Source organism: Herpailurus yagouaroundi, unplaced genomic scaffold, assembly GCF_014898765.1.
Source record: "Herpailurus yagouaroundi ecotype Mexico unplaced genomic scaffold, PumYag 180, whole genome shotgun sequence".
NCBI classification, from domain to species: Eukaryota; Metazoa; Chordata; class Mammalia; order Carnivora; family Felidae; genus Herpailurus; species Herpailurus yagouaroundi.
In genome coordinates, this window is record NW_024412411.1 from 5,418,051 (window position 1) to 5,432,506 (window position 14,456).

Consider the following 14,456-nt stretch of genomic DNA (forward strand, 5'->3'; position numbering starts at 1 on the left):
TTTTTTTAATAAATAAATAAATAAATACCATCTTGAAAGTATGGTCAACAATATTGGAATCGTACATTTACATTTCCTCTCTGAGAGTTCAAAAGAAGAAAAAACTTAGTGAATGGATCGTGTTTGGGAAGCATTGCCTAGTATCTGCCAGAATTTGTTTTAATTCTGTTTTTCCACCTTTGCAGCTAAGATATCAACATGGACTAGGGACTCCAGACTTGAGGCAAACCCTCCCTAACCTGAAAAACTTCATGGAGCATGGACTAATGGTCAGGTGGTGAGTACCTTTATCTCTGACACCCAGAACCTGGAACGTGGATAATAATCGGAGAAACTTTCCTGGCTTCCTCATCACTCCACACGTGCTTTCTTTGCTAAGATACCTGAAGGAAAGGAAAGGCAGCCATTGTACATGTGTGTGTCTACACCCCAGTCTGGCTTAGTGGAGTGAGGCACCCTCTGGAAGGGCACAGGTTCGAGGGGGTACTGTTTGAACACTGGGAGGTTGGCTGGGCAAGGAATCCTTGAGCGTATTGCTGAGGCAGAGACTGGGGGACAGCCAATGTGATCCACAGAAGGGAGACAAGGAGCCCCTGGGGCTTCTTCGAAGAGCCAGCGAAGGACATAACGACAGCATGAGCTTCAGGATCAGTGGCTACGAGAGTTAAGGGAAGAAAGCAGACAACAAATAGGTCAGCTTGACAGACCCAGTCTGAGACCAGGAGGCCCATGCCAAAATGTTTCTTATATTTGATGTCAGTGCCTGTCGGACCATAAGGGCAAGTTGCTGTTTAAAAATGTTTTGACGGGACAGACAGAACTCCTTTACAAAGAGAAGGGGAGAGGGAAATTCTCTTGCAAAGAAGACATTAGCTTGATTCACCTGACTTACATGGAGAGCTGTTGGCTCCAGCCATTTAGTCATTCTTGAAGTTTGAATTCTCGGATGATGGGCAGGAACTTACAAAATCACGTAAATGGAAATCAAGCCTTAAGAGCTACAGAGCTGGGAGCAGTATAGTTTCTTCTAAAGAGCACTGGCTTCTCTTCCCACTTCTTTCTCCAGCCTGCTGGGTGAACTTGAAGTTTAACCTCTCTGAAACTTAATTTCCTCATCTGTAATCCCTGCCCTGCTCATCTCACCAGTGTGTGGTGAGACAGAAAAACTATCTGTAGGGAGGAAGGTATAAGATTGGTTTCATTTTCTTCTGTGCCAGAAGGATAGGCCTTGAGAGTAATGAGAAAGCGACGTCTTTAACTGACCTTTACTCTGACATCTTTTATTTTTGTCCTATGTGATCCTCAAAGTGCAAGTTCTGGATGTCTGATCTTAGATAGGACCCCTATTAAGCAAATGAACAATTGTTTAAAGAATTCTACTTAGAATATCAGAATATTTTATAAAAGCTTGGTACTGATATGGACCCGTGTGCCCTGAGGCATTAGGAATAGGAATTGAGTCTTTTTTTTTTTTAATTTTTTTTTCAACGTTTATTTATTTTTGGGACAGAGAGAGACAGAGCATGAACGGGGGAGGGGCAGAGAGAGAGGGAGACACAGAATCGGAAACAGGCTCCAGGCTCCGAGCCATCAGCCCAGAGCCTGACGCGGGGCTCGAACTCATGGACCGCGAGATCGTGACCTGGCTGAAGTCGGACGCTTAACCGACTGCGCCACCCAGGCGCCCCAGGAATTGAGTCTTAATGTAAATAACGAGAGCCAGCAGACATTTACTTAGTGTTGTCTCTGTGTAAAGTTCTGTGATAGGCGCTCTGGAGAGTTAACAGGAAGTGTAAGGTTCAAGCCCTACACTCAAAGAATCTGTGATCTCATTGGAAACAAGATACGTAATTCATGAAAGGTTTCATAATGCAAATGATAAATAACCTAAGATAATTTTTTAATTTTTTTTTATTTTTTAAGTTTATGTATTTATTTTGAGAAAGGGGGGCGGGGGCAAGGGAGGGGCAGAGAGAGGGGGTTACAGAAAATCTCAAGCAGGCTCTGCACTGTCAGCACAGAGCCCAATCCAGGGCTCGAACTCACAAAACTGTGAGATCATGACCTGAACTGAAACCAAGAGCTGGATGCTTAACCAACTGAGCCCCCCAGGTGCCCCCCTAAAATAAGTTTTTTTAAAAGAAACAACCCACAATACTACCTGACTAATCACTAAATGAATCTTGCTCAGTACAGCTGGCATATTGTCCCAGTATTATTTATTGAAGAGTCTGTCTTTTGTCCACTGTTTGTTAATGCCATTTCTTTCATGTGCCAGGTTTACTTATATACATGAATCTGTTTCCAGGCTCCCAATTCTGCTCCTTTGTTTTATTTGTCTATCTGTGGGCTAATACCACATTTTTAACTATGACAAGATGTAATGTCTTTAAGTCATGTTGAGGTTTGAGGATACCCAATAAAAAGCATTCTTCCTCCCCCTGATATGTGGAGCCACTTAGAGGGGATATGCAAAAGACAGAGTCATAGAAGTCAAAGTGTCAGTTTCATTACTGAAAAAGCCTTTTGGAAAATGTGGATTCAGATCTAAAATAAAAAGGGTTTGCAAAAACATCACTCAATGTTTATTTTTGAGAGAGAGAGAGACAGACAGAGAGCACAAGTGGGGGAGGGGCAGAGAGAGAGGGAAACACAGAATCAGAAGCAGGCTCCAGGCTCCAAGCTGTCAGCACTGAGCCCAATGCGGGGCTCGAACCCACAAACTGTGAGATCATGACCTGAGCTGAAATCGGAAGCTTAACCAACTGAGCCACCCAGGCGCCCCTCATCACTCAATTTTTAAAAAAAAATTTTTTTAACGTTTATTTATTTTTGAGACAGAGAGAGACAGAGCATGAATGGGGGAGGGTCAGAGGGAGTGGGAGACACAGAATCCGAAGCAGGCTCCAGGCTCTGAGCTGTCAGCACAGAGCCCAACGCAGGCTTAAACTCACAGACTGCGAGATCATGACCTGAGCTGAAGTCGGGCGCTTAACCGACTGAGCCATCCAGGCACCCCTCTCATCACTCAAAATAAAACTTCCCCTCACAGTCGCATCGTGAACTGGAGAACCCCAGGCTTTCCTCACAGAGGCAGGCCCTTGACCACTCTGCAGAGAGCAGTCACAGACTCCTATAGGAAACCAGATGGGGCTAAGCCAAGAGTACCCAAGTTTTACTTTTCCCTCTAAATTCACCCATCAGAAAAGGCCCTTCTCCTCGAAGAGAGAGAGAATGGAGAGAGGCCAGAAGTGCTACACCTAAATCATGTTCCTTCATAGCAAGGGAAAAGGAAGATACCCCCAACTTTCTTGATATCTGATAGGGTGAGGCTCCTACTTACAGTTCTTCAAAACTTTTGGTTTTTCTTAAGAATTGTATTTGCATGATTTGATACTATGATACCAAATCTTCCTTACTGTGAACTTGGTATCTCTTTATATGTTTTCTTTCCTTTTTTTTTTTAAATATTTATTATTTTTGAGAGAGAGAGAGAGCGTGTGCATGAGCAGGGGAAGGGCAGATCCTCTGAAGTCTGCTCCACACTGACAGCAGAGAGCCCAGTGCGGGGCTCGAACCCACAAACGTCAAGACCATGACCCAAGCCAAAGTTGGGTGCCCAGCTGACTGAGCCACCCAGGCGCCCCCATCCTGTTTTTTTTTTTTTTTTTAATCTTTATTTTTGAGAGAGAGAGAGTATGTGAGCAGGGGAGGAACAGAAAGAGAGGGAGACACAGAATCCAAAGCAGGCTCCAGGCTCTGAGCTGTCGGCACAGAACCCGATGTGGGGCTCAAACTCATGAACCCACGAGATCATGACCTGAGCCGAAGTCAGACAGTTAACTGACTGAGCCACCCAGGAGCCCCCCGCCACCCTTTCTGTTTTTTAAAAATACCTCAATGAAGGTTTAAAATTTTCTTTGTAAGATCTTATACATCTTTTATTAGTAGCTTACCATTTTGGTTGCAATTATAAATTTTTCATTACAGCATCTAACTTCTTTGTGGCTAATACACAGGAATACCGCTGATTTTTATATTTTGAGAGTGTGTACAGCAACCTTGGTAACATTAATTCTGGTAGTTTGTCTTAGATTCTCTTAGATTTTCTATGTATACAATCAGTGTTTTAGTGAATGATGGCATTGTTTCTTCCTTCCAGTTTTTACTTATGTTGCTTTTTCTTGGCTTCCATTTTATTATGGAAGAGGAACACTGACAGTGAATACCCTTGTCTTATTCCTGACTTTACAGAGAATGCTTCTAACTTTTCACCATTAAGTACTGTATTTATTGCACGTTTGGATAGATAGCCTTTATTCGCAAAAGGAAGTTTCTCTCTATTCCTAGCGCAACTAAGAGTTGTTTTTTTAATCACGAAGGTATGTGGTTTGGGGGTTTTGTTCTCATTTTTTATTGTCTGACAATCCCCATCACCTGTTTCACCCATCCTCCCCTCACCTCCCCTCTGGTGACCATCAGTTTGTTCTCTTATGGTTGAAGGTGTTTCAAGGGCGCCTGGGTGGCTTAGTCAGTTAAGTGTCTGACTTTTGATTTCAGCTCAGGTCATGATCTTGCAGTTCACGAGACTGAGCTCGATTGAACTCCGCTTCAGGCTCTGTGCTGACAGCCCAGAGCCTGCTAGGGATTCTGTCTGTCCCTCTCTCTCTGCCCCTCCCTTGCTCACGTGCTCGCGCGCTCTCTCTCTCTCTCTCTCGAAATAGATAAACTTAAAAAAAAAAGTGTTTCTTGGTTTGTCTCTCTTATTTTTCCTTCGTGCATTTGTTTTGTTTCTCAAATTGCACATGTGGGTGAAATCATATGGTATTTGTTTTCCTCTGACTTACTTCGCTTAGTGTAATATATTCTAGCTGCGTCTACCTCATTGCAAATGGCAAGATCTCGTTCTTTTTTATGGCCAAATAGTATTCTATTGTGTGTTTGTGTGTGTATACTGAGTGTGTGTTTTTAACTTTATCAAATGCTTATTCTGAATCTATTGCGATAACACTATATTTGTTCTCCTTGTGTTAATTAGTGTTAATGCGTTTTCTAATGTTAAGCCATCTTTGCCTGCTGGGATGTACTCTATCTGGCCGTCATGTATTATTTTTTCCTATATTGTTACACTCATTTTGCTAATTTTTAGAATGTCTACCTCTGTGAACTGAGGAGAGGCTAGCCTAGAATTTTTCTTTCTCACATAATAATCCTTGTCTGATTGGGTAACAAGGTTTTAATAGCCTTATAAAATAAAGTAAGGATCTTTCCCTTCTTTTGTATTCTCTGGAACAGTTTAATAAGGTAAAAAAAAAATCATCTATACAGCGAAGGTCTGATAGAACTTAGCAAAAACCTAGTGGTTTTTGTTTGTTGAGAGAGGAGGGTGCAGATTTTTAACTACTGATTTAGTGATTATAGTTCCATATATGTTCTATGTTTCCAATTTCCCATGAACTCACTCAAGTCTGATCTCCAGTGCAGTCGGCAGATGGAAACTCCTTTTATCTAGGTAGATATCTGCCGAACTCTGTGTTACAGAAAGGGCACTTTTCTGTCCTTATGCTGTTCCGCGACTGGCATTTAGCCTTGCTTGAAGCTTTCTCTTTTCTTGGCTTCCTTGACGCTAACTACCCTCCCCTGGTTTTCCTCCCTTCAGCTGCTCTTTCTCTGCTTGTCATGTTCCTCCTCCTCTACCTGATCGTTAAAAAAGGAGCTCTCCGTGGCCCCATCTTAGGTCTTCCTCTCTTTTTTTCTCTCTACTCTCTTCTCATGTGATCTCATCCATTCCCTCAGCTTTGAAAATCGTCTATGCGCATATGACCCCCAGAGTTACATTTTCATCCAGACTCTCTCCTGACAACTGTGTGTAGCCAGAGATCGACTTAACACCACCCCCACCCCCACCCCCGCAACCCCCTGTAGAGCATCACAGGCGCCTCAGCCTGGACATACCTGTAAGTGCCCTTCGTCTCTCTTCCTGTCAGCAAACGCTCACATCAGGGCATGATCTTTGATTCCCCTCGCACCAGATCTAGTCTGATTCATCAGCAGACCCCGTCATCTCTCCCCACAGAGTATATCGAATCCGACCCCCGCCCCCCATGTCTACTACGACCACCCCAGTCCAGGGCACCACCTTCTCTTGCCCGACACTGCACTAGTCCAGTTTTTCTCCCTAACTTCACTCTTGTCCTGCCTCTCTTCATTCCCCACAGTAGCCAGAGTGGCCTTTTTACATTTCAGCTGTATCTTAATTCCTCCCTGCTCTCAGTGGCTAAAATAAAATTCAGCCTCTTTTCCATGGTCTTCCTGCCCCCTGCCTCCCCACTGCCTCCTCTGACACCACTCTCCCCTCTTCTCGCAGACGGTCGCTGTCTGGCCTGTCTTGTTACATGAACAAGTTCTTTTCTGACCCGCTGCTCCTCTTCCTTCTACCACCGTTCTCATCTACCCCCTCATATGGAGGGGACAGTCTTAGAAAAGGCACAGTAGCTTTATTGGCAAAGGACAGACCACCTTGGCTATCGTACATGCTCACATTAGGAACAGAGAGCTTATATAATTTGGGAACCCTTTTCAAGAAAAAGAATACAAAACTACAAATACAAAATTAGAAAAAATGTAAATACTTGGGGCTCCTGGGTGGCTCAGTCGGTTGGGTGTCCTACTTTGGCTCAGGTCATGATCTCACGGTCTGTGGGTTCGAGCCCCATGTCGGGCTCTGTGCTGACAGCTCGGAGCCCTGGAGCCTGCTTTGGATTCTGTGTCTCCCTCTCTCTCTGCCCCTCCCCTGCTCATGCTCTGTCTCTCTCTCTGTGTCTCAAAAATAAATAAAAACATTAGAAAAAGAAAAAGACAAAATGTAAATACTTAAAATGAAAAACAAAGTGGCAACAAATTACTGGAACTTGAGAGATTGGATTCCTTTCTTCTGAGATCTCGTTAGAGAGAGATGTTCGTATAGAAATGCTTCCACATTGCAACCCGCCTGCCCTTCCCCTCCTAAAACACTGACATTTCCAGCAATTCTCACTTCTAAGGTACAGAGGAAATAAATGACTTTCCAAACGTGGTTGACCCGTGAACCTATAGCAATAAAACTAGAATCTGGGCCTCCTGGCACTGATGTAGTGAACCCATTGAGCCCTAAACTCACACATTTCTGCAGTGCCCCTCCATGCCAGCATTCACATTAACCCTGAATGAGTAGCAGGTACCCCTTTATGGTGCTGTCATGAAGAATGGGCTACAAGGTAGATCCGAAATACCACCAAATGAGCGCTACCGAATAATTCCAAGCAAAAACCACTACAGGAAGCCAGCCTGGAAGTTACAAATGCAAACAAAGCTGGAGGGAGCACTTTTAGCCTCTGAGGAAATCTGAGAATTTCCGAGAGCGACCGTGGACTGAGGACTTCCCTCCCAAGCCTGTGCTCCTTAGGGCAGAGGGTAAAAAAACTCACACTCCCGAGGGAGCCTCTTACATCTTTTGTAAAAGAAAACACTTCCATTTTCTGTGCGGTTGTTACCATTCACAGACTGGTCCCTGCGGAAGCAGATTTGCTGTGTGTGCTTTTGGATTCCACACTGGCGGAGGAGGGTCGGTGCGGCCGCTGACTCCCTCCTCATGGTAGGCTTCAAAGCCGTGTGACGGCTTGTTTGTTTGGTTTTTTAAAAGACAACGTTATGAAAATTTCCTGGGTGACGTGATTTTTCTCTTCCGCGTTACAGGATTCTGATCTAATATCAAAAGCAGCTACCTGCTTCATCCTAAAACTCACGAGAGGGTTAGGTGGAGCACGGTCTGAGTGCATTATGCTAGGTCTTTCCAAAAGGAGCCGCAATTTTCTCATCCTCAGATCACCAACCCCATTGTAACTGCCAAGCAACACAACTTTGAAAAGTAGACTTTCAAGTCACAGGTTGTGCTCTTGAGTATTTTGGTTAAAAGCCACCAGCGTGCCATTTAAACATACCGTCTTACTTTTGCTACCGACTGCCAAGTCCAAGGTTCAAATTGACATGCACACGCTCAGCTGATGCGAGTGCTGAATTACGGTCGGGGAAGAATGTCGATGGAAGCTGCTGCTTGACGCCTGCCAGTAAGACGATAAGTTGCAAACCGAGTTGGAGAGATTATGTGCTGTGGTTGTTGTGAACGGGCTGTGTGATGGGGCCCCGGCATTCAGGTCCCGGGACAGACTAGGTCTCTCCTCTGTTCTCTCACCCCTTCTCCCCTGACCTCCAGATAGACCACGTTCATTTCTGACCTCAGTTCTTTACTCAGACAAGTTCCCACTGCCTAGAAGAGCCTGCCCTTGCCTCCGCTCTGCCCAAATGTTGCTCTCTCACTTTAAGATCCAGCTCACATCCTGCGTCATTCATTCATTCACTCTACAGGCACAGTGGCAGATACCGAGATAAATATATATTCCCTCAAGAGCATAGGTTCACTTCTCCCACCAAGTCTTAGCCACTAGGCTCTTGAGCAGCTGGAGGGTAGGGACTGTGTCTTCCTCATCCTGATATCAGCCTGCTATCAGGGAAGCCTAAAATTATGTGAGTAAACGAACTAGCCATCGTCTTATTCTATTCATGGAATATACTCCTTGAACATTCGGAGGAAGTCATTGGCTTCCTTGTGGGGGCTGTGGGTGACACCTGAGACCTGAACAAGCCTTCATTAATGAGACAGCATTTAGGGGACCTGGAGCAAAAGAAGGATTTGGACGTGTGAAGGTTGGGGAATAGGATCGGGCAGGTCAAGGAAATAGTTGCCCAGTTATACCGAGCCTGGAAAGACTCTGGGTCGGAATACCGACCCCACCACTTACCGTCTTTGTAATTTCAAACAAGTTTAAGCCGTCAGCTTATATTTATCTGTAAGATGGAGTCAGTAGTGCCTGCCTGACAGAGTTGCTGCGAGGATTAAATATATAAAGTCTAGCATACTGCCTCGCACACAGCAGTGGTCACTGAGTGGTAGCGGTCATTGTAAAAAAGTAGTGGATCATTGAGTCACAGTTTTTATCTACACTGTAAAACGTTAATCCATTCTTTGTTAGAGGTGTTTCGTTTTTCCTTTAAAATCTGCAAACAGGTATAGAAAATGGTTCCCGGCTCACATTTTTTAATCGCGGCTCATGCCATCTTGTATGTTTTTGTTTTTTTTTTTAATTTTTTTTTTTCAACGTTTATTTATTTTCGGGACAGAGAGAGACAGAGCATGAACGGGGGAGGGGCAGAGAGAGAGGGAGACACAGAATCGGAAACAGGCTCCAGGCTCCGAGCCGTCAGCACAGAGCCCGACGCGGGGCTCGAACTCCCGGACCGCGAGATCGCGACCTGGCTGAAGTCGGACGCCCAACCGACTGCGCCACCCAGGCGCCCCACCATCTTGTATGTTAATGCTGCAAAATAATCATCTTCCCCCACTTGCTTTCCTTAAGTCCTTTATAAAAGTCCTTCTGAAGCCATCGAGATAAATACCCTACAAATCTGTTTGCCTACCTACTTTTTCTGGTACCTGCCTTCTTAGGTACCTCTCACATGGAGTTAGAAGTTACAAATAGTAAATCTCTTATTTGCATAATGTTCCATGTTTTTATTTAAGTTTGCTAGAACCCTGTGGGGGAGGCAGGCCAAAGCTGATGAGCACTATTTCACAGATCAGAAAACCGAACCTTAGAAACGGGGAGTGGTCTGCCAAGGTCACATGCTCCTAAGAGATGGGGGTAAGGCCAGAAACCCAGATATCTGACTCCAAGTCCCTTGTTCTTTTCACCACACCATGCCGCCCCTTCTTCGTCAGTGGCTATTCTCCTTCTCTGCCCTTTCCCAGCTCTCCTATCTCTGCATCATTTAATTTCTAGCACCTATTACCTTCCACAGGGAAATCCACCAAAGTCAAGTCCAGACATGCACACGCCACAATATGGAGGCAGTGGGTTCTGGTGAAAACTTTCTTTGTAGCTTATCCTGCCCCATTTACTCAGAGAGGTAGGAAACTGAGAGTCATAAAACTTGGTGAAGAATGTGAGAACTTAAGACCAAAAGAAACAAAATGGTTATATGTTTCAAATCTACTAATGAAGAAACAAGAAAACTGATGGAAGCACATGGGTTAGCGTAAACCATAACCTTTGCCCCCAGTGTTTGCCTTCCTCCAATTTCACGTTCTGTTTTCAGAATAAGACATGATAAAAGCAGGATTTCAAAACCATCTGTCCTGCTTCGTATGTGGAATTTTTTATCCTAAGTTTAATTTTTCTCCACTATAAAGCTTAAACCAGCAGCTTCATACAGGGCAGTGTGATACAGCGGAAGGAGCACTAGAGCTGGGAATCAAAATGTGGTCTCCAGCTTCAGCTCCATCACTTAATTTCCATAAATTGTTTTTGAGTATCACTTTTTTAAATGGAGTTAATAGCACCAGGCTTATTTCCCAAACGTAGTTGTATGGAGCAAATGACATCATGTCTGAGCGATTTATAAACTCAAAAGAACTATGCAAAGTATTATTAAGTAGGATTTAGGCCTTTAACAATTCAGTAACTGTCTCCTCTGCATATAGCACTATTCAAGAGACCAAACAGATTCAAAAGTGTAAGACAGTTCCTGCCTTGCTTGGATGACAGTTGTTTAGTTTATAATCTAAATGAGTAGATAAGACAAACTAATATTTTGAAGGACATGACTCACAAAATTTTCCTATGCATTGTGCACTCTGGTGGTCATGTGGGACCTGGAGCCTGGCACCCAGCCTCAGTGGACAGGCTGTTAACCCATGGAGGTCAATCTTGGACTGAAGTTAGTTGATGTTTTAGGACCAAGTGTACCTTTTTTATAGAGACCGCATCAAATTTCAGCGATGTATTGAAGATGGGACACTGAAGAGGAGTATCCTTAGCTGTTGTGCAGCTTCCTGGAATGTTTTTGCAGATTCCTTCTCGCACTTAATGAAGTGACTTAGGAAGGAACAAGTAGTGGCTTTATGCATGGTCATCTCACTTAAGCGGCATAAATCTCTAGATGGTGTTTCTGCTGACCTGTTTCTTACCTAGTCTTCCATTCCTTTTCATAAATAGAGAGAATCAAGCTGAACAGCTTTTTAAATAAATAAATAGATAGATAAATAAATAGATCGATAGATAAATAAATAACAGACGAGTGAATGAACGAACTTTGGCACATTTTCAGGAAATGCTTTTTAAAGTAAACTCGGGATAATGAAAATCAAGACCAAGTGAGCCAATCTATTTTCTTTAAAAAGTTTTTTTTAATGTTTCTTTTTTTTGAGAGAGAGAGCAAACGAGTGAGCCTGAGCCGGAGAGAGAGGGAGACACAGAATTTGAGGCAGGCTCCAGGTTCTGAGCTATCAGCACAGAGCCCGATGTGGGGCTCAATCCCACGAACTGTGAGACCGTGACCTGAGCCGAAGTTGGCCTCCCAACTAATGGAGCCACCCAGGCACCCCTTTTTTTTTTAATTTTTTAACGTTTATTTTTGAGAGAGAGAGAGAGAGAGAGAGAGATAGCAGTCTACTTTCTTTAAAATCCAAGGGTAACAACATAATAATTTAGCTTTTAAGCCAAACTGTCCACTTTGAAAATGGAGCAGTCCAACGTTAACATTTTTTTAAAAGCCGCACTCTTTAAAAATCAATGTGTCCTCTTTCCTTCCTTCCATCATGCTTATGCTGAATTCAGAACTAGTTTTTGGCAGGTGACTCCCAAGGGACTTAAAAAACATGTTGTCTAGCTGATGTTAGTTTTTAAATTTAGATCAAATGACATTGTCTTTGAAGTCTCAAGAGTACCACTTAAGGTAGATGGGCCCACCTTTCAGAATATATCCTTAATATGAAAAGTGAAGTCTGGTCAAAAATAAATGAAAACGAAAGTTTTATTGGAGTTATTTACTCTAAGATAGCAATTGTAGAAGGAACCTTGACAAGTCGTCTCATTGCCTCTCGACAGGAACACACAAGGCATATGGGTATCTGTAGTATTTTAAAAGACCTTGGGGGACCAGGCTTCTTCCATAACTCATTCCAGAGTTTAAACACCCTCGCTTCAGGAAATTCTTCCCTATATTTAACTTACAGGCCCCCTCCTGCGGTTAACACCCATTTCCGCTTTTTTCTGTCTCCAGTCAGGATGGAGAACAGCTGGCCAACATCCTTTGTGTGCTAACCCTCTGTCAGTGACAGAAAGTCATTTGGGTATCCCTGGGCTTCTTTTCTCAGCCGCCAGCAAACAAGTCTTTGAACCAGATTGGAATCTTGTTTTTTATTTGTGTTGTTTATTTCTGTTAATTCCTCCTGAATAGAAAACAATACATGCTCAATGAATCAAATTTGGAAGATATAAAAATATACAGAAGGGGGAAACAATAGCTCTACGATCTAGGGACAAAAACCATTGTTAAGTTTGTCGGTTTTCTATGTATTTCTTATATATTTGAGATCCTATCATCTGTATCAGCACTGTCCAGTAGAAATACAGGCTGAGAAGGGCGCCTGAGTGGCTCAGTCAGTTGAGCATCTGACTTCTGTTCAGGTCATGATTCACACTTTATGGGTTTGAGCCCCACATTGGGCTTTGCGCTGACAGTATGGGGCCTGCTTTGGATTCTGTGTCTCCCTCTCTCTGCCGCTCCTGCGTGCGCACGCTCTCTTTCGCTCTCTCTCTCTCTCTCAAAACTAAAGAAATACAGTCTGAGCCACGTATATAAATTTAAATTTTCTGGCAGCCTTTATTATAAAAAGGTAAAAAGAAATAGGTAAATTAAGTTTAATAATGTATTTAAAATTTTTTAATGTTTATTTATTTTTGAGAGACAGAGACAGAGCACGAGCAGGGGAGGGGCAGAGAGAGAGGGAGACACAGAATCCAAAGCAGGCTCGAGGCTCTGAGCTGTCAGCACAGAGCCCGACGTGGGCCTCGAACTCACGGACTGCGAGATCGTGACCTGAGTTGAAGTCGGATGCCCAACCGACTGAGCCCCCCAGGCGCCTCGATGATATATTTTATTTAATCCCAATAAAAACCAATTATAACTCGTCAACATGTAATCAGTATTTTTTAATTATTAATAAAATATTTGACGTTCCTTGTTCCATGCTAAGCCTTCTGAAACCAGCATATGTTTTATACTTAGAGCACGTCTCAAACCCAGGTAGCCACATGGCAGGTACCCAGTAACCGTTAGCTAGCGTTGGTCAGTCTGTACAGTCGTATATATCTGCTTTTTTGTACATCGCATCTTAAGTCTTTTATCAATGCCATTTAAAACTTTTTAGCATCGGGGCGCCTGGGTGGCTCAGTTGGTTGGGCGTCCGACTTCAGCTCAGGTCATGATCTCGCGGTCCGTGGGTTCGAGCCCCGCGCCGGGCTCTGGGCTGACGGCTTGGAGCCTGGAGCCTGCTTCCCATTCTGTGTCTCCCTCTCTCTCTCTGCCCCTCCCCTGTCCATGCTCTGTCTCTCTGTCTCAAAAATAAATAAAACGTTAAGAAGATTTTTTTAATAAAAATTAAAAAATAATAATAATAAAACTTTTTAGCATCATTTTAATGGCTGCATAATGTCTCCTCATTTAGATTTACTGTAACTGTATCTTTAGATTGTTTGGTTTTTCACGTTATAAGTAATCCTGTAGTGTTCTTTTTTTTTACCTGCTTTTTTACATGAACAGAATGTTTCTCAACACTTTGCCAAAAGAAAAGCCATAAGTTATTCCTTTTGAGTACAACTAATTAAATCCATTTATTCATAAAACAAACACATTCCCTTAATACCCATTCTTTACTACGTTAGACCGGAAAGTGAAGGAGTAGATTTCAAGAAATAGAAGACTAGGTCCCTCCTTTGCAGTGTTTACAAGACTTGGCTCCATAGTTGGACTGCACACATACTGTATTTTATTCTGCTTTATCCTGCCCTTCATTTCTTACTCTTCCCCCCTATACACGCACACACAGACGGATTAACTCCCCCTTATGCTTCAAGGCACCAATCAAATATAGCCTCCTGTGATGAGTCCTCCAGATGATAACTTGCTCCCTCCTCCATTACAATGTATGAAGTGTATATTGTGCACAAAGCACCGTGGTGTTAATTGGTTAACTCTCTCCATCTTCTCTCTTACATTGGGAACTCTTTATTGATAGAAACCTTATTTTATACACTTCTTTATTTCCAGAGCCTAGCAGACTGCCAGGCAGTGAATGTGGATGTCAATTATGTCTACCAAAATATGTGTAGCAATACAAGTGATCATATTAAACATCAGTTGGATAGTAAAATTCAAGTACTGAGGCTGTTCAAAGAGATCACATTAAACTGACATGGTTAAAGAAGGCTTATTGAAGGAGATAGGAGTTGAATTGGACTTTGGAAGATGGGTATATTTAAATGCATGGAGGGAAAGAATTAGCAGAAAAGCCACCTATC

At 43.2% G+C, this 14,456-nt stretch overlaps 1 protein-coding gene across 3 annotated transcripts in view; it reads left to right on the forward strand.

The window, feature by feature from the left end:
- The window catches only part of UVRAG (UV radiation resistance associated), a 301,824-nt gene that overhangs the window by 269,678 nt on the left and 17,690 nt on the right, over positions 1 to 14,456 (forward strand). For all 3 annotated transcript variants that reach the window (XM_040489399.1, XM_040489400.1, XM_040489398.1), the window contains exon 14: positions 186 to 277. In XM_040489399.1, the coding sequence (XP_040345333.1) occupies positions 186 to 277 (92 nt within the window). The remainder of the gene's footprint in view (positions 1 to 185; positions 278 to 14,456) is intronic.